General features: G+C 36.9%; 1 protein-coding gene across 3 annotated transcripts in view; it reads left to right on the top strand.

The window, feature by feature from the left end:
* Nucleotides 1-2,271: 2,271 nt before the first annotated feature.
* The window catches only part of QSER1 (glutamine and serine rich 1), a 46,084-nt gene continuing 26,076 nt past the window's right edge, over nucleotides 2,272-22,279 (top strand). The window contains exons 1-6 of one of the 3 annotated variants that reach the window (XM_054724821.1): nucleotides 2,272-2,383; nucleotides 2,783-2,944; nucleotides 8,136-11,837; nucleotides 19,656-19,978; nucleotides 20,913-21,029; nucleotides 21,907-22,040. In XM_054724821.1, coding sequence (XP_054580796.1) covers nucleotides 2,848-2,944; nucleotides 8,136-11,837; nucleotides 19,656-19,978; nucleotides 20,913-21,029; nucleotides 21,907-22,040 — 4,373 coding nt within the window. In that variant the 5' untranslated portion in view covers nucleotides 2,272-2,383; nucleotides 2,783-2,847. Of the gene's footprint in view, nucleotides 2,384-2,782; nucleotides 2,945-8,135; nucleotides 11,838-19,649; nucleotides 19,979-20,912; nucleotides 21,030-21,906; nucleotides 22,041-22,279 lie in introns of those variants that run through there. The other 2 variants (XM_054724820.1, XM_054724819.1) reach the window with 2 other exon arrangements.

The following is a 22,279-nucleotide window of genomic DNA, read 5'->3' as shown; positions in this document are numbered from 1 at the left end:
AACCTGACCGGGAATGGAACTGTGACCTCCTGGTTTCCTGGTTCATAGGTTGAAGCTCAAACATTGAGCCATGCTGGCTGGGCAGAAAAGGCTCATTTTTATTTTACAGAAGAATGCTAACTTTTAAATGTGAAATAATGGTATAATTATAAACTTACCATTTCTAATCTTCAATGCAATAATTGAGTTAAAGATCATGAGTGAATGATAACTAAACCATTGCTGTTGGGATCAAGATATTTACACAGCCTTAAAATAATACCTCAAAATTGCATATGATGGAGAGATCTGACTACCTTTCAGTTTAGCATCACCTATAATGAGACAAATTGACATTGTGTGTGTTCTCATGTTATTTGATAATTAAAAAACATCACTATGTACTTCTCATGAGGTAGCAATCAGACCAATCCAGAATTTGGGATAGCATACATACAGTTCAAGTACTCTGTGTCATGAAATTAACACAGCGGGATCTGGGATTAAGGATAGGGTGAAGCACTGTTCTAAATTTAAAGAGAGATGCCCGGCCAGCTTGGCTCAATGGTTGAGCATCAACCTATGAACCAGGAGGTCACAGTTTGATTCCAGGTCAGGGCAAATACCCAGGTTGCAGGCTTGATCCCCAATAGGGGGTGTACAGAAGTCAGCCAATCAATGATTTTCATCATTGATGTTTCTCTCCCTCTGAAATCAATAAAAAATCTTCTTATATAATAAAAGGCTAATATGTAGATTGACCAAACGGCGGAATGACTGATTGCTGTGATGCACTCTGACCACCGGGGGCAGATGCTCATGCAGGAGCTGTCCCTGGTGAGCGCAACAGTGGTGGCGGGAGCCTCTCCCGCCTCTGCAGCAGCGCTAAGGATGTCTGACTGTCGGCTTAGTTCCTAAGCCATCAGTTGGACATCCCCCAAGGGCTCATGGATTGCGAGAGGACGCAGGCTGGGCTGAGGGACCCCCGTGCACCGGGTCTCTAGTGTATGTATGTATATATGTATGTATATGTGTGTGTGTGTGTGTACATATATATATTTAAACTACATGTAAAGAGATACAACCAAATGCCATTCTTGAATTTGATTGGATCCTACATTGAAAAAGCTTTAAAATTTCCAAATATTTTGCTAATAATTAGGGGAAATTATGACCTCTGTATTACATGCTATTATTGACTTAATGTTAAAGTTCTTCAAGTGTACTACTAGTTATATAGGAGAATATTCTATTCCTAGGACAGTGATGGGCAACCTTTTGAGCTTGGTGTGTCCAACTTCACCAAAAAACTGAGCATAACTCAGGTAGTGTGTCACTTTCAGGAAAAAACATTATTTCGCAAATGTTTCATCCTTAGGAGCAGCAAATGTTTCATCCTCGGCATGCGGCCACCTCAGCAGCCGTGTGTCATCAGAAATGGCTACGCGTGTCATAGGTTCGCCATCACTGTCCTAGGAGATACAACTGAAGGAATTAAGGATATAGTGTCGTGATGTCTGCAAGTTATTTTCAAGTAGTTAAGTAAAAAAAAAAGTGTGTGTGTGTGTGTGTGTGCGCGCGTGCGCGTGTGTGTGTGTGTGTGCGTGCGTGTGTGTATGAAAGATAACAAAATGTTAACAATTGTTGAATCTTAGGTGACAGGTGTGTGGGTTATTCGTTATACTATTTTAATTTTTTCTCTGGGTTTAAAATATTGAAAATAAAAATCAAGGGAAGAAAACATCTTTTTCTGAATGACTCAAAATGTAATTTCAAGCTTTTGGGAAATAATATTAATGATCAATTTATTTGAATGATCTGATATTATATAGAATGTTAAAATTAGAGGGACCTTGGAAATTATCTTATCTAGTCCCTTAGTCATACAGATGAGGAGATTAGTCTGACAGTAATTGAATCACTTGTTGAAGTCACACTGTAAGCCAGTTGTAGAGCTTGGACAATGAAGTCAGCTGTCCTGTTTTCTGGGATATTGCTCTTCCCACTGTACCATGTTTTACCTCTCCTAGTAAAAGGACTTTGTAGGAGGTAAAAGTTGAGTTAAAGAAAATATGTCATTTTTCTTCCTTGTATATCTTCAGTGCGCTTTCCCCATTTTGACATTATTGTCAGACTGTGCTTGATCTATTGGTCTATAGAACAGGAATTTATAGTCAAAGACTTCTGCTACCTTTGACAATTGCTCTTTTAGAAATTTTTTTTTCTAGAAATTTTTTGATCATATGGTTTGAGCATTGTGTTTTTAGTCACTTATTTTTATTATCCTCTAGTTTAAGCTTTGAAGAAGGACATCCCTCACTCTCTGAAACAAATCGCCTTCAGAAACAGACTTTTGCAGCCTCTCATCAACTTCCTGGATATCCTACCACACCTCAGCCAACCGGTAAAAATTCTCTTGTGAAATATAACATGAATCTGGGTACATTTAGTGAATAAGGAAAAAAATCAGTTTTCAATGTTGGGTTATGAATATGTACACAGGACATAACAGTGTCATGGGAAATTTTAAAATAAAAATGAGATGAAAAGTTATGTCTTTTATTGATAAGGAATATAAACATAACTAATTAGTTGGGAGATCTTTTTCATGCATCTTTATAGATTTTAAATTATAACTATGCGTAGTCAAATTAATATTTGTTTGCTATTTCAAAATAAAACAGTTAGGATTGTAGAACTTTTGGCCTCAAATTTCAGAGAGTCCTTTTTAAAATATGATCAGAAATATAATTTTAAATTAATAATATCTTTACTTTGGGATATATTTTATCTTCAAATGTAGGTCTTTCTGGAATATTTGATACTGGTGTGAACAGTGCCAGCACTAACACTAAGGAATCTTCAGTAATGAACTTTCTCTCTTCTGTTGAATCTCAAACAGCTCAGGCTGTTTCTTCAGGAACTACTCTTTTACCACAATTCAGGGCTCCATCCTGGCAGACAGGTGATTCTTTGTTTTCAGAATTTTTAAGTCTTGTAAAAATATACTTTGTATGGACCTTGTCATTATGGTAGTGTGGCTGAGAGTGAAGTTAATTATTGATTTTCCAGTGAACTTTAAAACCTGGAATTTTTCACAATTTTAAGGTGGACAAAATTCAGTAAATTTTACTAGCAGAAATTCAGTTTTAGCACTCTGATAAAAACCAACAAGTTGAAGAAAGAAGATAATTATTAAAGATAAACCCTAGAAATAAAGTTTTTATCTGGCAACTTAAGTACAGTTGACCCTTGAAAAATGGGTGTTAGGGGTGTGTTGACCCCTGCATAGTTGAAAATCCACATATAACTTTTTTTTAAGAGCAAAATTTACTTTTTTCCCCAATTACAGTTGACATTCAATATTATTGTATATTAGTTTCAAGAGTATACAACATGTGATTAGACATTTATATAATTTTCAAAGTGATCACTTTAATAATTCTAGTGCTCATCTGGCATCATACATAGTTATTACAATATTCATTATATTTGCTATGTTGCAAATACTTTTTGTAAAATACATTTTTTTAATTGATTTTAGAGAGGAAGGGAGAGGGATAGAGAGATAGAAACATCAATGATGAGAATCATTGATCAGCTGCCTCCTGCACACCCCCCACCGGGGATCAAGCCCACAACCTAGGCATGTGTCCTTGGCCGGAATCAAACCTGGGACCCTTCAGTCCGTAGGCTGACGTTCTATCCACTGAGCCAAACCAGCTAGGGCGCAAATAACTTTTTAAAAAATATATTTTTATTGATTTCAGACAGAAAGGGAGAGGGAAAGAGAGATTGAAACATCAATGATGAGAGAGAATCATCAATCAGGTGCCTCCTACACGTTCCCCACTGGGGATTGAGCCCACCCAGGCATGTGCCCTGACTGGAATTGAACCATAACTTCCTGGTTCATAGGTCGACGTTCAACCATTGAACCATATCAGCTGGGCATGCACTTTTGATTCCCCTAAAACCTAACTTTTAACAACCTACTGTGGACTGGAAGCCATACCAATAAAGTAAGCAGTCAATTAAACATTTTGTATGTTTATATGTATTATGTGCTACATTAAAAGAAAGTAAGCTAGAGAAAAGAAGGTGTTATTAAGATGTTATTAAATCATAAGGAAGCCGAAACCGGTTTGGCTCGGTGGATAGAGCGTCGGTCTGCGGACTGAAAGGTCCCAGGTTCGATTCCGGTCAAGGGCATGTACATTGGTTGCGGGCACATCCCCGGTAGGTCGATGTTTCTCGCTCATCGATGTTTCTAGCTCTCTGTCCCTCTCCCTTCCTCTCTGTAAAAAAATCAATAAAATATATTTAAAAAAAAAAAAAAAGAAAAAGAAAATCATAAGGAAGAGAAAATACATTTACAGTATTTATTTTTAAAAATCTTATGTAAGTGAACCAATGTAGTTTAAACCTGTGTGTCTAAGGGCTAACAGTAGTTCTTGTCTACTTGAGAGGAGCAGAGATTAGATTTCTTTTTTAATTTTAGCTTTACTGAATATAAAATTATAAGATATTGAAAATATACCTTGTAATGATTTTATATACGTTTACATTGTGAATGAATTCCCCCTCATTTAGTAAATTTACATTCATCACTTTTTATTTTTACTTTTGGTGTTTTTTATTTTTATTTTTTGGTGAAAGATTAAATTTCACTTATGTCAGCAACTGCAAGCTGGGTAGCTGATATGATAAAATAAAATCATAGGACTGATTTTATCATTAAAGTTATATAAATTTATCCTTAATTAAACAGATTGAATCATTATTTAATAAAAATCATTATACAAGGTGGGACAAAAGTAGGTATTATAATTGTTTGTATGGAAAATAATACAATAATTAATCCTAATATATAAAAAGCCAGTGGCTGTCACGACCTAAATGACCAGACGGATGACTGAACAGCAGGCTGTGTGGGGCAACCAAGGCTGGCAGGGGGTTAGTGAGGGATGACCAAATGACTGAACAGCAGGCTGCATGGGGCGACCAGGTCGGCGGGGGGCGGGGAGGGACAGTTGGGGACCACCAGGCTGGTGGGGGGGTCAGTAAGAGGTGACCAGGTCGGTGGGGGGAACAGTTAGGGGCAGGCAGGCAGTCAGGTGAGCAGTTAAGGAGCCAGTGGTCCAGATTGTGAGAGAGATATCTGACTGCTGGGATAGGGCCTAAACTGGCAGTAAGACATCCCCCAAGAGGTCCCAAATTGGAGAGGGTGCAGGCTGGGCTGAGGTGACCCCTCCTCACCCCCAGTGCACAAATTTCATGAACCAGGTCTCTAGTAAATAATAATACAAGAATAAACGTTCACATACAACTATAAACCTACTTTTGCCCCACTCTTATTGTGTTTGTTTATATGTACTTTTAACCCTTTGCACTCGCTTGCTTTTTTCTCGATTCCTTTATTCTAATGCTAACCGTTTCGCGTCACACTCGACATCCGAGTGCAAAAGGTTAAATTTTATTTTCATTATTTTATTTTTCAACTGTTTCTCACCCCCAGTTATTTGTATGTTTTTATTTTTTGCAGGATAACAGGAAGGTTAGTTTTTAAGGTTTTATTTTAAAGAATAAGAAATGTCATAGCATATTTGAGAAAACATTTGTAAATGATAGCTATAGGAAACTATTTTATTCTGATGTAAATTACATTAATAGAGCTTCTTAATATGCCTCAGCAATGTCTTTTCTGCTTCCAAGGAGGTAACATTTAGTGCAGTGATGGCGAACACGCGTAGCCATTTCTGATGACACGTGGCCGCATGCCGAGGATGAAACATTTGCGACTAGAGTCTTGGAGTTAGTTTTTTCCTCAAAGTGACACACTACCTGAGTTATGCATAGTTTTTGGCAAAGTATGACACATCAAGCTCAAAAGGTTGCCCATCACTGGTTTAGTGTAAAATAAAACAGAATATTAAAAAACACAATAGCTTTATCTTTTGCTTCCTGGAATAACTTTACATATTCAGTTAGTCTTTCTATTCTAGTTCCTATGGAAATATTATTTTAACCACTAATTATAAATGTTATTTATTCTGCTAAGTGTAACTAGATATTTTCTGTCCTTATAGTAGTAATACTTTTTTGACATTTAATGGAAAGAAGTAAGAGAGGAATGTTTTTGAAAGGGCTAGAGAATCTGTTTTCCCCAATTTTTCCAAAGTGGAAAAAATATTTTTAATGGAAACTTACTAAAAAGCATGTAAACAATGCAAGGATAGCCGAAACCAGTTTGGCTCAGTGGATAGAGCGTTGGCCTGCGGACTGAAAGGTCCCAGGTTCGATTCCGGTCAAGGGCACGTACTTTGGTTGCGGGCACCTCCCCAGTAGGGGGTGTGCAGGAGGCAGCTGATCGATGTTTCTCTCTCATCGATGTTTCAAACTCTCTATCCCTCTCCCTTCCTCTCTGTAAAAAATCAATAAAATACATTTTTCAAAAAAAAACAATGCATGGATATATAAAATGGAAAGTGATAGTTTCTAACAACAATCCCACTTTTTAGAGAAGATTTAACAGTTTGGTATTTACCCTTTTTTTATATCTTTGTATATCAAAACATATATCCACCTATCAATGTTTACAGCAATAATATTATTAGGATATGCCATCATTATTTGATCAATCCCCTGTTGATGGACATTTGGTTGTTTCTACTCATTATGTACAATAACTGTAATGATTATCTTATACAGATTTCTTTGTGTCCACTTATTTCTATAGGATAAATTTCTAGAAGTGGAACTTTTGGATGAGAAGGGCATACACTTTTTTACTTTTTTACTTTAGCTGTGTATGGCTGAAATGCTGTCCTGAAATGTTAACAATTTCTTTTTGACAGTACTTTATTAATTTCTGATTAGCCTTTTATGATAAACATGCATCTGTTGTTACTAGAAATTGTTCATAGGGCATCAAAACTTGAATTGCAAGAGATTTTTAAAGTGCATATATTTTGATAAGAGAAACTTTGCAGTATTAACCTTACTGTAATTGTGAGATTTATTTATCATGTTAAATGTAGAAAATTTAGTTTCAATTTTAATGTTATGAATATTTTAGTTTGTCCATTATTATTTTGCATTGGGTAAATTGATCACTAGAGATTGTGCATTTTTATAGTTTGTTTTTGTTAATCCTCAAGGTTATTTTTTTCAATGATTTTTAGAGATTGTGGAAAGGAGCGGGGTCGGGGTGGGGAAAGAAAGGGGGAGGTCGATTTGTTGTTCCACTTATTTATGCATTCATTGTTTCCTTCCTGTATGTGCCCTGACTGGGGATTGAACCCACAACCTTGGCATATTGGGATGATGCTCTAACCCAGTGGTCGTCAAACCGCGGCTCGCGAGCCACATGCGGCTCTTTGGCCCCTTGAATGTTCTAACGCCACTTCTTCAAAATAGACTTGCCTAGGCTGAAAACCGACTTCTCCGCATGGGCCACGAAGTTTCAATCGCACTGTATGTGCGCGCCCACCTGTGGTATTTTGTGGAAGAGCCACACTCAAGGGGCAAAAGAGCCGCATGTGGCTCACGAGCCGCGGTTTGCCGACCACTGCTCTAACCAATTGAGCCATCTAGCCAGGACTCATTTTTACTGGTTTCTTTTTGATTTTTTAAAATATATTTTTATTGATTTCAGAGAGGAAGGGCAAGGGACAGAGAGATAGAAACATCAATGATGACAGAGAATCATTGATTGGCTGCCTCCTGCATGTCCCCAACTGGGGACCGAGCCACAACCCGAGTATGTGCCCTTGACCAGAATCGAACCTGGGACCCTTCAGTCCGGAGGCCGACACTCTATCCACTGAGCCAAACCAGCTAGGGCTACTGGTTTCTTAATTGGCCTTGTCTAACTATTTATAATCACATTTATATAACAATTATAGGTATAAGTTGCTGATAACTGTAATTTTGTTTTGCTTTAAGAAAGGTAGCTATTTGAAAATGTAATTTTCAGAATCTTCTCTAAAAAGTAGAACTGTTGTTAGAAACTATCACTTTCCATTTTATATACCCTTGTATTGTTTACATGCTTTTTAGTGAGCAAATGTTATTTATGTATCTACTATGAAAACATAAATATATGTGTATTTTTGTTGTAATTGCATAAATATCTTCACGTATTCTCTTCATAGGTATGCATTCCTCAGCAGCAACTGAGCTGTTCGTTACTGGACCTTTGCCAACCACTGGAACACTTTCACCTTCTGCCCTCTCTGCTTATCAGCATCCCACCACCTTCAACAATAGAAACTTTGCTACCACCTCACCTTTGGTGCTTCAGGATTCAAGTTTTAACACTACATCAAATGGAATTCTAAATCCTCATGACCCTTTGCTACAAATCAAAACTTCCCAGGGAACTGTTCCAACTGCTTTGGCATTTGAGCGCCTGGGCAGTTCTGTGTTATGTAATAGTGTACCACCTCAGTCCTCAACATATCGCTCAGCTCAAGAATCTGCACCCCATCTTTTACAACCTCAGTTCAGTTTGTTGCCTTCAACACTTGGGGGAACCCAGCAAATGCCTCAAGCCTACAGTTCAACTCTTTTTACTAATTCTACTGCTTCCATTGAAAGAGCTCTTCGAGAATGTAGTGTTATTAAACACCATCAGCGGCCTTCAGGTACCCAGTCTATTCAGGCACAACTGACTGGTTCACAGCATTCCTTACATAGTTATCTATCAAATGCAAATGTAGTTAATTTTCAGGAAACAAGCAGGCAGTCATCTTTATCCTGTAGCCCAGTTGGAGAGTCCACTCAGGTGAGCAATGGAGGACTGCAGCAGAAGACCTCCCAGGTATCAGTGGAACTTGCTCAATCTTATTCATCTGTAATTCCATCATCAGGGTATCCTCCTTCCACTATACTAGTAAAAAGCTGTTCTGCAAAGCAACCACTCACATCAACTAAGAACCCCAAACCTCAAAGTATAATTCCTCCTGTGCAAACACTAAGCTATTCCAAACCTTTACATAACCAGAGTTCTGTAATATCAGGCCAAGCACAAATTTATTCTACAGCACAACTACCAAGCCTTTTATCAGTTAGTCAGTCCCAAAATTATGGTTTAGTACAACCACATAATGTGCCATCTATTGTCCATTCACAGGTTTATAGATCCAGCAAAGTTGAAAAGTTGCCATCCTTATATAAAACAATGACTTTTTCTGGTTCATCTCAGACTGTAACTTCTGAAAATCAGACACTTAATTATTCTTCTAATCAGCAAGAGGTATTATCCTCAGTTACAAATGAGAATTACCCTGCTCAAACAAGAGATCTATCTTCAGTTAGCCAGTCTCAAAGTTACTCATCTGGTCATTCTCAGGGTTTATCACCAGCTAGCCAGACACAGGTTAATTATTCATCTCAATCACAAGGTTTGTCCGTTGTTAGTCCTTCAGAAAACTATGCGTCGGGGCAGTCCCTAACATTAACAGCTCCTTCTCTTTCTTATTCTTCCGCCTCTCGGGCTCAGAGTTTGCCAGAATCTAGCACAACCCAGAATTTTATTTCTATGCACTCTTCCCAAAATGCTCAAGCTCAAGGGTCATCATCTCCCCAGTCCCAAAAGTTTTTGCCTGCCATCCAGTCATCATCTTTTACGTCCTCTACTCATTGTCAGACATTACAGAATAGCATACCTTCCCCTGATCCAAAGTCTTATGCTGAAAGGAAACTTGACTCAAATGTGTATACATCTTCAAAGCAAAAAGAAGATTTTCCAATGCAAGAATTACAGGTATTACAGCCACAAGTATCTCTTGAGTCATCAACCCAAAGGCTATCTGATGGGGAAATTAATGTTCAAGAATCAACTTATAAGGTGTCAAAGGCAGATGACAGATACTCTCAGAGCGTAATCAGAAGTAATTCCCATCTTGAAGATCACATTGTTGGGATTGCTCTACAAAGTTCAAAAAAAGAAGAAAGTATGGTTGGTTCAGTGGCACAACTTAACCAACAAATTGGCCAAGTCAGTAGTGCAGCAGCCCTTGATATTAAGAAGGCAACTGATTTAATGCAAACTCCACAAATAACATTGAATACTAAAGACCTAAACCAGCAGGTCTCTCAGCAGCATTCTCTTATACATAAGGTACATGATGTCAAAGTCCAGGAGCAGCATGATCAAATAATTAATGCATCATCTCAGATTCAAATTCCAAATCATACTTTAGGGCAGGGCCATCAGGCATCTCTTCCTAATACACAGATCCTTTTAGATTCTACCTGTGATTTACAAATTCTTCAGCAGTCAATGCTGCAGGCAGGTTTAGGACAGGTAAAGGCGTCTTTACATCATGTTCCAAGTCCTCAACAAATAGTGCATCCTTTTCTTCAAATGGATAGTCATATTATTCAGAGCAATGGTGATCATTCTCAGCAGCAGCTCCATACTCAAAATTCTGAAGTTATGAAAATGGACCTCTCTGAGTCTTCAAAACCTTTACAACAGCATCTAACAACAAAGGGCCATTTTAGTGAAACAAATCAACATGATTCAAAGAATCATTTTGTTTCCCTTGGATCAATATGTTTCCCAGAGGCAATTCTTCTCAATGATGAAAGAAATATTTTATCAAATGTGGATGATATTTTAGCAGCTACAGCAGCAGCTTGTGGGGTTACACCTTCTGATTTTTCCAAGTCAACTTCAAATGAAACCATTCCAACTGTTGAAGATGGTGATTCTAAATCTCATTTTCAGCAGTCATTAAATGTCGGGCATGTAAGTTCAGATTTTAACTCTATAACAGCTACAGTAGGAAAGCCACAGAATATAAATGATATTTCCTTAAATGGAAGTCAAGTTACAGTAAACCTTTCACCAGTACCTACCCTTCAGTCAAAAATGACTCTTGATCAACAGCACATTGAAACACCAGGTCAAAATAAAGCATCTAAACTAACTTCACCAGTGACTGGACCGAGTCATGAAGTCCAGGAGCAAAGGTCTGGCCCATTCAAGAAACAGCCTGCTACCAATCATGACTTTGAAGATGATTGTGAAGTTCCTGTTGATAGTTCATTAAATAATAACAGAAACCAAGAGTTCGTTTCCAGTAGTAGAAGTATAAGTGGAGAGAGTGCTACATCGGAGAGTGAATTCACTGTAGGGGGTGATGACAGTGGTGTGTCAGTGAATCTGACAAGGAGTGCACTTGCACTGTTGGCCATGGCCCAACCTGGGGAGGCTGTCAGTGTCAAGATTGAAGAAGAAAACCAAGATTTAATGCATTTTAACCTTCAGAAGAAAAAAACTAAAGGGAAAGGGCAAACTAAAGAGGAAGAGAACAGTAATCTGAAACAGCTGAAAAGACCTATCCAAGGCAAACGCCAAAATTCAAGGGGAACAGATATATATTTGCCATATACTCCTCCTCCCTCAGAAGGCTGCCATGATGTTTATCAGCATCAAGAAAAAATGAGACAGAAGATCAAAGAAGTAGAGGAAAAACAGCCAGAAGTCAAAACAGGATTTATTGCCTCTTTCTTAGATTTTTTGAAATCTGGGCCCAAGCAGCAGTTTTCCACTCTTGCTGTACGAATGCCTAACAGGACTAGACGACCAGGGACCCAGATGGTCCGTACACTTTGTCCCCCACCATTTCCAAAGACTTCATCTACAATACCCACACCTTTAGTGTCTGAAACGGGGGGTAACAGTCCATCAGAAAAAGCTGATAATGAACTTAAAAACTTAGAACATTTATCTTCATTCTCATCTGATGAAGATGATTCTGGAGCATGCAGTAATGATATTTATAAAAACACCTCTACTACCTTAACTACTTTGGATGCTACTTCTGATAATAAAAAGGAAACAGGTAAAGTTTTAAAATTTAGATTTCATAATTATGGCTTTACACTATTATTTTTCTGGCTGTAAGACTGGCTTTGAAGCTTTTTTCACTTGAAGCAGGTCTGCAAATTAATTTTCAGGACAAAATGCACAGGTAGGTACCTTAATTTTTTTTCCCAGTGTTCCTTGACTGTAGGAATTTCTAGATTTCTGATGGAGTAGTTTTGTTTTTTCCTTGACTTTTTACCACATGCAACTCAACATATTATTTTGGTATGCCAATTTTACCTGAAGATTAACATTTTACTATTAAATATGGTTATATTGTATGCAGCATATACAATTAATATAAGATAAAATTTTCAGCTGGCTCCAGACTATGTCCAGATCACTTTAAGGGAACATTTAGAAGAACTATTTTAAGAAACACTATCTTATGTAAATAATTGACGAGTATAAATACTACTATTTTAAAGAATATACTAAGGAAAAAATATTTAAAATAGTAAAATAGCTCCCACCTCTGTGCCAGGAACCTAGTAGCAATGGTGGGAGATATGCATTGTTACCTCCAATATACTGATAATATAACAGAGTAAATGAATTGCTCAGGTTCATGCAGCTAGTAAGTGGCAGAGCTGGAATCTGAACTCAAGTTTGCCTAGTTCTAGAGCCTAGCTCTTTTGTATAAACAATGGTGCTTCAAGCGTTAAACCTTGTTTTGTGGTGGTGTTCTTAGCTTCTTTCCAGACTTAAGACTACCCTTGACTACTAAAGTGACATGAAACAAATGTTATCCCAAATAATCTATTAGCATAGCTATCTGGTAGTATATTTCTAAAGAATTCTTACTTGGTGCTTAATGGGAAGAAAGATAATATGTAAAAATTCTCCTTTTCCATATGTTACTCTCTTGCCCTACTCTTTCCATGTTCCCTCTTCTCTGACAACTGAACTTCTCATTGTTCCTTAGACCTGTGAGTCTTTGAACAAAGTTGTCTTCTACCTCCTCTCCATTTTTACCCCAGCAGACACTTAGTTATTTTTTAAGACATTCTCAAAATCACATTGTGGAAGTTACTGCAGGCAGAATAAGTGCTCCTATCTTCTAAATTCCCACAGCCCTTAAATAATTCTGAAGGACAGGAATTTTAAATTGTGATGAGGTTTAATAAATCCACTTTTTCCTTTATGATTTATGCTTTTTGCCTAGCCCATGGTTACAAAAATTTTCTCCTGTTTTCTTCTAGAAGTTTGAAAGTTTTGTATTTTACATTTAGGACTATGATGCCTTTTGATTATATTTTTGTGTAAGATATGAAATATGGGTTGAAGTTAATTTTTTTTTTTTTACATATATAAGTCCAGTGTTTCCAGTTCCATTTGTTGAAAAGACAATCCTTTCTACATTGATTGTTTTTGCATCTTTGTCAAAATAAATTGGTCATATTTATATGAATCTATTTCTGGACTCAGTTCTGTTACATTGACCTATGTATTTATGGTTTCACCAATACCACACTATTTTAATTGTTGTAGCTTTATTGTAAGGCAGTGTGAGTCCTCCAAACTTGCCTTTTACAAAATTGTTTTGACTATTTTAGTTCCTTTCCTTTTCCACATAAATTTTCAAATTAACTGATGGCATCTACAAAAACTCCTGCCGGGATTTTGATTTTGATTTCCTTGAATCTATAGTATTTTGAGGAAAAGAACTGTTAACAATTTATTGAGTTTTAACAACTTATGAACATTTTAAAATTTCTTTCACTATTCTTTTTTTATAGTTTTTGGCATATAGATCCTGTACATGCTTTGTTAAATTTATTGTGGATGTTTTTAGGGGTGCTATTTATTATAAACTATACTTTTAAAAGTTTTCAAATTCCAATTATTCTTGGTAGATCATAAAAATACAGTTGCCTTCTATATGTTAACTAGAGGCCCGGTGCACGAAATTTGTGCACGGGGGTGTGTGTGTGTGTGTCCCTCAGCCTGGCCTGCACTCTTTCACAATCTGGGACCCCTCAAGTAGGGTCCCTAGGCCTGGGCGGCGATCAGGGCCTATTGGGGCTTTCCTTCCCCTGGCTGCCTGCAGCTGGTCCCGCCCCCGCTGCTGCCATTGCTTGCCATCTGTGCGGCACTCTTCTCCCCCCTCCCACCACTGGTCACCTCCCTCTGTGGGTGACAGGCGTGGGGTGCAATTGCTTGGCTGGCCTGGGCCTCCCTCTGCGGGGTGATCGCTGGCTGACCCCACACACCTGCCACAGTGTTGCTGGCCAGTGGTCTTGGCCTCCCTCTGCGGGGCTATCGTGGGGTGATGGCAGGGCCCCCCGACCAATTGCATTGCACCCTCCTTGGCTGGCCTGGCGCTAGTGCATGTCATAGCCTGGTTGTCCAGAAGGTCATCTGGATAGTAGTTCTGCTGTTCGGTCATTCGGTTGATTTGCATATTATGCTTTTATTATTATAGATTTGAAATCCTGTGAATATGCACAACTTACTTATTCTAGGATTTTTTTATTCCATAGGATTTTCTATGTAGAAAATGATGGCATCTGCAAATAGAGATAATTTATTTTTCCTTTTCAATCTTATGCCCTTTTTATCCCTGTCTTAACATACATGCTAGGATTTCTCATATAATGCTTAATGAGAGTGGTGAGTTGGACATCTTGATTATGTTCTTAATCTTTGGCAGAAAGGACTCAATCTCGCCATTAAGTATGATGTTAACCGTATGTTTTTTGTAGATGTCTTTTATCACATTAAAGAAGTTCCATACATTTCTTAGATTGCTGACAGTTTTTACAATGAATGATGGTTGAATTTTGTCAAATACTTTTTCATCTGTTGAAATGTTCATGCAATTTTCTTGTTTTAAAATTCTTTTCAAAAACTTCTATTGATTGATTTTAGAGAGAGAAACATTGATTTGTTGTTTCACTTATATATGCATTCATTGGCTGATACTTATATGTGTCCTGACCAGCAATCAAACCTGCAACCTTGGAGTATTAGGACCATCCTCTAAATCAGCAATCACCAACCGGTAGTCCGCGGATCACTGGTGGTCCGGGAGGTTTGAAAGGTTGGCAACTGCTGCTCTAAGCAACTGCGCTACCAGGCCAGGACTTCATGCAGTTGTCTTATTTAGTCTGTCAATATGGGGAGTTACATTGATTTTAAAATATATTCGTGGCCTTGCATTCCCAGGATAAACCCCACTGACTTTTACCTTTTTTTTATACATTAATCGATTCAACTTTCTAATTTTTTTTTTTTGCATCTATGTTTGCAATCGATATTCGTATATAGTTTCCTTTTTGTAATACCTTTGTCTGGTTTTGGTATCTGGCTATTGCTGACTTCATAAATGAATTGGGTAGTGTTCCCTTCTTTTGTATTTTCTGTAAAAGATTTGGTAGTATTATTTCTTCCACAAATGTTTGGCTGAATTTGCTATTGAAGCCATCTAGATCTGGAGTTTTCTTCATCAGAAAGTTTTTAACTATAAATTCAGTTTATTTCTTTTTTCCTTTTTTTTTTTGGTTAATCCTCACCCAAGGATATTTTTCATTGATTTTTAGAGAGAATGGAAGGGAGGGGCATAGACAGAGAGAAACATTGATGTGAAATAGACACATGGATTGGTTGCCTCCCGCACACACCCAGACCAAGGGCTGGGGATAGAGCCTGCAACTGAGGTATGTGCCCTTGACTGGAATGGAACCCAGGATCCTTCAGTCCACAGTCCAACACTATCCACTGAGACAAACCGGCTACGGCTCAGTTGATTTCTTAATGTTAAATCCTTTATTTTAAAAATTTTTTACCACTTACTCTACTTGGTCATGATTAAATTTGTTAACCCATTGTAAGATTTAAGTTGCTAGTATTTTATTTGGTAACTAGAGGCCTGATGCATGAAATTTGTGCAAGAGTAGGCCTTCCTTTCCCCGACTGCCAGCACTGGCTTCCCCTAGGCACCCAGGACCTGGGCTTCTCTCCAGCCACTGGCAGGCACTGGACCCCAGCTTCCCTCCGGCTGCCTGCACGCACCCAGGAGCTGGGCTTCCCTTGCAGCCCTGGCTTTGTCCAGTCTAATTAGCATATTATGCTTTTATTATTATAGATTTTAGGCCTAGATTCATAAATGAGATTAGTTTGTACTGGTTTTCTTTTGTCTTATTCTTGTTTGTATTCAGGAATATTTTGAAGTTTACCACATATAGGGATTTGGTTAAACTTTCTAAGAATATATCTGGGACTTTACATTTTCCTGAGGTAGTTTGATCTATCTGGGTCAATTTAAGAAAGGTATATTTTCTGGTAAAATCATCCCTTTTGCTTAATTTTAAAGTTTGTTATAAAGTTGTACATAGTATTCCCTTATACATTTAAAAAATATTTTTTTTGTTGATTTAAGAGAGGAAAGGAAGAGTGTAAGAGAGAAACATCAATAATGAGAGAATTATTGATTGGCTGCCCCCTACACACTCCACACAGGGATCAAGCCTGCAACCTGGGCGTGTGCCCTGACCGGGAATCAAACTGTCACCTCCTCGTTCTCAGATCAGTGCTCAACCACTGAGCCACGCCAGCTGGGCCCTCATCCATTTTTTTTTTTTTAATTTTATTTATTGATTTTTAGAGAGAGAGAGAAACATTGATTTGTTGTTCCACTTTTTTATGCATTCATTGATTGCTTCTTATATGTGCTCTGACTGTGGCTCAAACCCACAACCTTGGTGTATTAGGACAAAGCTCTAACCTACTGAGCAACTAGCCAGGCCTTCCCTCATAAGTTTTTATTCTCCTCTATTTCTGTAATTATGTTCTTTTTTGCTCCAAATTATTATTTGAATCTTTTTGTTGATCGGTCTATGAAAAGTTTACCTATTTAATGAGTCTTTTCAAGAAACCTAAGTACTTTTTTTATTCTGTTATCATTTTTACTCACTTTTTCTTAATTTTTGCTTATATCATTTCTTTTCCCCTATGTTCTCTGGGTTCAATTTAATATTCTCTCTTTGGCTTCTTGAGTATAATACTTCATGTTTGTATTTGCTCACTGTCTAACTATTGGCATTAAAGTGTTAGTTTTCTTATTTGCACAACACTGACTGTATCCCTCTGGTTTCAATTTGTAATGCTCTCACTGTCCCTTCTAAATGGTTTGTCATTATAGTTTTAATTTCCTTTTTAACCCAAAAGTTATTAAGAATAGTGGGGTTTTTTTTGCCTGTTTCCTAGTAGGTTTTGGTGTTTGTTGTTGTTAGTGGTATTCTTTTGTTACTAATTTGTGGCCCTGTTGTATTGTCATCAAGGAAATAGGGCTTAAATAATGTCTGCATCTTTAAATGTATGGAAATTTTATTAGTAGCTGGGAAATGGTCAGTTTTTATAAATTCCATGAGTAACAAGTGGTAATAGGTTTCATTAAATCCTTTATATCTTATTTTTCACTTAATGTAATAAATGACATTAGGTTCTATAAGAAAGTGTATATGTTGGTCTAGAACTTACCTTAAAGTATCCCAGCACATATTAAATGTGTGATGAATGGGTAGATGAAAGAAGTATACCAAACTGTTCGTGGTGGTTACCACTGAGTTATGGTACCATAAGGGTTTGTATTTTCTACTTTTGTGTATATTTGAAATGTTTAATAATAAATTTTTAAAAATCTTCCCTATCCTTATTTGTTTTTAGATTGCTTGATCTGTTGATTCCTGAAAAAGGTGTGTTAAAGTTTCCAACGACATTTAATTATTTATCTAATACTATTGACTTGATATGTTTTGAATCTATGTAATCAGGTGCATACAGTTTTACTATAGTTAAATTTATTTTATCATAATAAAATATCTCTTCTCCTCGTTTAATTTCCCATTTCTGTTTTTAATATTGCTGTACTAATTTTATTGTTATTGGTAGCATATTTAGTGTACTTTTCCATATCTCTGTTTTCTTTCTTTCAGAACATTTTTCTTATGAAATAAAACTCACATATGGACTATAACACACAAAGGGAAAACACAAATAAGAATTTCCATAAATTTGAAAATGCAGACATTATTTAAGCCATATTTCCTGACCATATGCAGTAATTTCATTGTGTACAGTATTGTATATTTTTCCCTCAACTAATTTGGAAGTTATATAGTCTTTTAAAAAATATTTGCTTAACTTTTAATTATGGAAATTTTCAAACAAACAAAAGTACAGTGATTGGCATAATTAAACCAATTTATGTATCAATCAGCTGAACCACATCAGCCAGGCAGAAAGAAAAAAGAAAGATAAAAAGAAATAAAAATAAGTTTTTATTTAAAAACTTCTAAATAACTTGATACGACTTCTAAAAGGCTTAACCAGACCTGAAGTGACAAACCACTTAGAAACGACTGTGGAGCATTGTATTTTAAAACCAATGGGATGTACCAAGAATGTGGAGTAAAGAAGAAAACTTATGATGTTAAATTCTACACATAAGAAAGTACAAAAATAAATTGAGTATTAAATTAAACCCAACTCATAACCTCTAGAATTAATCACTGAGTTGGATGGTAATCACTTCCTTGCTTTTCTTCTATCATTTTACCACCTGTGTATGCATCCCTAAACACTGTACTTTTGTTTTGGCTTGTTTTAAAACTTCATATAAAGAAACCAATTTATGTAATCAACCAACTGAGCCATACCAGCCAGTCTTAAATAATAAGACTGAAAGTCAGAATTATTCCTTTACCAATAAGCATGATGTTAACTGTTTTTTGTTTGTTTTTTATATTTTTATTGATTTCAGAGAGGAAGGGGGAGGGAGAGAGAGAGAGAAACATCAATGATAAGAGAGAATCATTGATTGGCTACCTCCTGCATACCCCCTACTGAGGATCAAGCCCACAACCTAGGCATGTGCCCTAACGAGGAATCAAACTGGTGACCTCTTAGTGCATAGGGTGAAGCTCAACCCACTGAGTAACACTGGCTAGGGCAGCTGTTGTCATTTTTAAATTTGATAATCTAAGGGAAAAGAGGTCAGTGCCCCTGACTAAATACAGCGTGTTTTCAAAATTCTTATGGCACAGCAGTTGAAAATCACTGATCAATCCAGATGGTCATTTTTTTTCTTGAGTCTATTTTTGTAGTTTGTGTCTTTCTAGGAAATGTGTCCATTTCATGTAAATTATTTGTTAGCATACAATTTTTCATATTATTACATTATAATTCTTTTTATTTTATAGCTTCTAGTGCTGATTCAGAATACTTTGGGGTTGTTGTTTTCCTTTCCTACATACAGTTGGCTGTTCTTCTAGGAATATTTCACAACTTTGGTCAGCTGACCCTTACTTAACTTGAATCATTTTCGTGTCTCTATTCTTTTTAAAATATCTTTATGTTACTTAAGTGGACTTAGGGTCATTGTAGGTCAGTGGATATTCTCAGTCTGTAATGCTCACCACTTTGATTATTGAAAATTAACCACCATTCTTTAATTTCTTACTGCAGTTTTTGATTGTTTCAATAATTTTTTTAAATATATTTTTTATTGATTTCAGAGAGGAAGGGAGAAGGAGAGATGGAAACATCAATGATGAGAGAATCATTGGTCAGCTGCCTCATGCATGCCCCCTACTGGGGATTGAGCTCACAACCCAGAAATGTGCCCCCACCGGGAATCGAACCTTGTCTTCCTTGTTCATAGGTCAATGCTCAATCACTGAGCCACACAGGCCAGGCGTTTCAAATAATTAATGGCAAAAATAATTGTTTCTTTTTAAACTGTTATGTTTAATTATTTGTATTATTTATTTGTATTTGCTTGATCTAGTTTCAGAAGCCCTACAGGTGGTAACTACTAGCCTAACTGCCAATACTACTGGTACTGCTACTACTTCATCCACCTCTGTGGGTACAATTAAGCAAGAACCTCTCTACTCTACTTCATCTGCAGTAAATATCCTGGAAAATAAAGGCTCTACAGAACTCTCAAAGCCAATCGAATTTGATGGTCTTCCTTCAAACCAATTTGCAAAAGGACAAGATACTATTGCCATAGAAGGTTTTACAGATGATGAGAACACAGAAAGTGGAGGAGAAGGCCAATACAGAGAGCGTGATGAGTTTGTGGTAAAGATAGAAGACATAGAGACTTTTAAGGTAATGTGAATGTTCACAAGTATAAAGACTGTATAGTTTAGTGGGAATGTACTATGATAGCCTTCATGATGACTTCAATAGTATGCACCTAGCTTGAAATGCTTAAAGTTATATTTTCACAATTATTCTTTATAATTGTTCAATAATAAAATCATTAGTATATACCAGATATTATATAAAGGAAAATAACTTAAAGTAATTTTAACTTATATCTGAGTCTTATGTATTTCTGACTAGTCAATATGTTGCATTTATGTACTAGTGATTAGAGCAGTTTCGAAATGTTAATTTTTTTTCAAGGCTCTCAACAAATTGTATACTATTAGGAGGTTGAGAAAATGGTTATCTAATTTTAAAGTTTAAAGAAAATAACAGGAATATCATGTAAAAGTAGAATTAGAAGACTTACTTTTATAATTTCAAAGTATAGAACCATGAGTAGAACTTACAATTTCACACAAGAAAATTTTATCTATGTTTAAGAAAACTTACGTTTGTTTGTTTTGGTTTTATTTTTTAATTGGGGTGGAAAGAAATAGCTTTAAAAAGTACATTGAGTACAAAATTCAAATGATCTCCATTCACAATTAACTGTTGTTAATATTTTAGCATATTTGTTTATTGTCTTTTTGAATATGTATCTACTGTTATAAAATTGCATAAGTAATATATGAAAATATCATCAGAGAAAGATTTTCCAATAGCTATACAAAGGAGTAATAGGCTACTTTGCATGTTGGTGTGCTCCTTATATCTGGAAGAATTTAAGCAGAGACTGAATAGCCCGCTTATAAGAATTATTATAAAAGTTCAGCTAGGTAAAAGATAAAAGTTGAGCTAGATAGGTTTTTAATATTCCTTTTAGCGCTAAGATTCTATAAATCTAGAATATGTTGCTAGTGTTTGTAAATGTAATTAAGTCTGCTTTTTATAGGAGGCTTTAAAAACAGGAAAAGAACCGCCAGCTATTTGGAAAGTACAAAAAGCTTTATTACAGAAGTTTGTTCCTGAAATTCGAGTTGGGCAAAGAGAATTTGCTGCTACAAATAGTGTAAGCAAAATGTTTGTTTATATTAGCCTTCCTATTTTTTTTTATAGTGATCATGTGGAAAATATAGAATGATTTAAATTTAAACATATTTTATATTGAGCATTTATAATATAAAACTAGAGGCCCGGTGCATGAAATTCATGCACTCGGGGAGGGGGCGTCCCTCAGTCCAGCCTGCACCCTCTCGCAGTCCGGGAGCCCGCAGGGGATGTCTGACTGACAGCTTAGGGGCAATCAGACATCCTTAGTTCTGCTGTGGAGGCGGGAGAGGCTCCTGCCACCGCTGCTGAACTCACCAGCCGTGAGCCTGGCTCAGGGCTTCTGGCTGAGCTGTGCTTCCCCGTGTGGGAGCACACTGACCACCAGGGGGCAGCTCCTGCATTGAGCGTCTGCCCCTTCGTCCACTGTTTGGTCAATTTGCATATTAGCCTTTTATTATATAGGATTACATTAAAATTTGAATAACAGAGTACAGGCATACCTCGGAGATATTGCAGCTTCAGTTTCAGAACACCACAATAAAGTGAGTTATAATCTTTTTGTTGGTGGAAGGTAAGAGTTCAGATGGGCTCAGAGTCTCCTAATGTTGATTAGCCCACTTTACCAGAAGATTTACAGAGGTTATTCTTTTGCATTTATGTGTACTTATTTAATAGCATTGAGTAAGTAAACATCTAATAACCAAATGAAATTGCTTCTATGTATGAGCCTGCAGTTAAGAATTAGCCTATGATCATTTTTATTGAGGGTGAAATTAGCCTGCCCAGAGTTGCATTTTGAAAAACATTAAGGATGGTTATATGACATACAAGCTGACAAATATTCTATGTACAGAATGTATAATTATGTAATTCAAAATGTTATTTTTTTTCCTTAGTACCTTGGATATTTTGGAGACGCAAAGAGTAAATACAAAAGGATATATGTGAAGTTCATTGAAAACACAAACAAAAAGGAATATGTCAGAGTGTGTTCCAAAAAGCCAAGAAGTAAGCCTTCACAAACTAGCAGGTATATATATATATATATTTTTTTTATGTAATAGTAGAGGCCCGGTGCATGAAATTTGTGCATGGGTACAGTCCTAGGCCTGGCCTGCATTCGAAGCTGAGTGTCTGGTGTGGAAGGGCAGGTCCCAGCTGACCTCTGGGCCCTGGGCAGCGCCTGGGCAGCTCCCCACATGCTCCACTCCTTCTAAGTCTCGGCGCCCGAGTCCCCATGCAGAGATGTGGTGAATGTGGCCAGATGCC

The sequence above is a fragment of the Eptesicus fuscus genome, chromosome 13, assembly GCF_027574615.1.
Source record: "Eptesicus fuscus isolate TK198812 chromosome 13, DD_ASM_mEF_20220401, whole genome shotgun sequence".
Classification (NCBI taxonomy): domain Eukaryota; kingdom Metazoa; phylum Chordata; class Mammalia; order Chiroptera; family Vespertilionidae; genus Eptesicus; species Eptesicus fuscus.
Note: the sequence above shows the minus strand (reverse complement) of the source record. Positions and strands in the feature narration are given on the sequence as shown.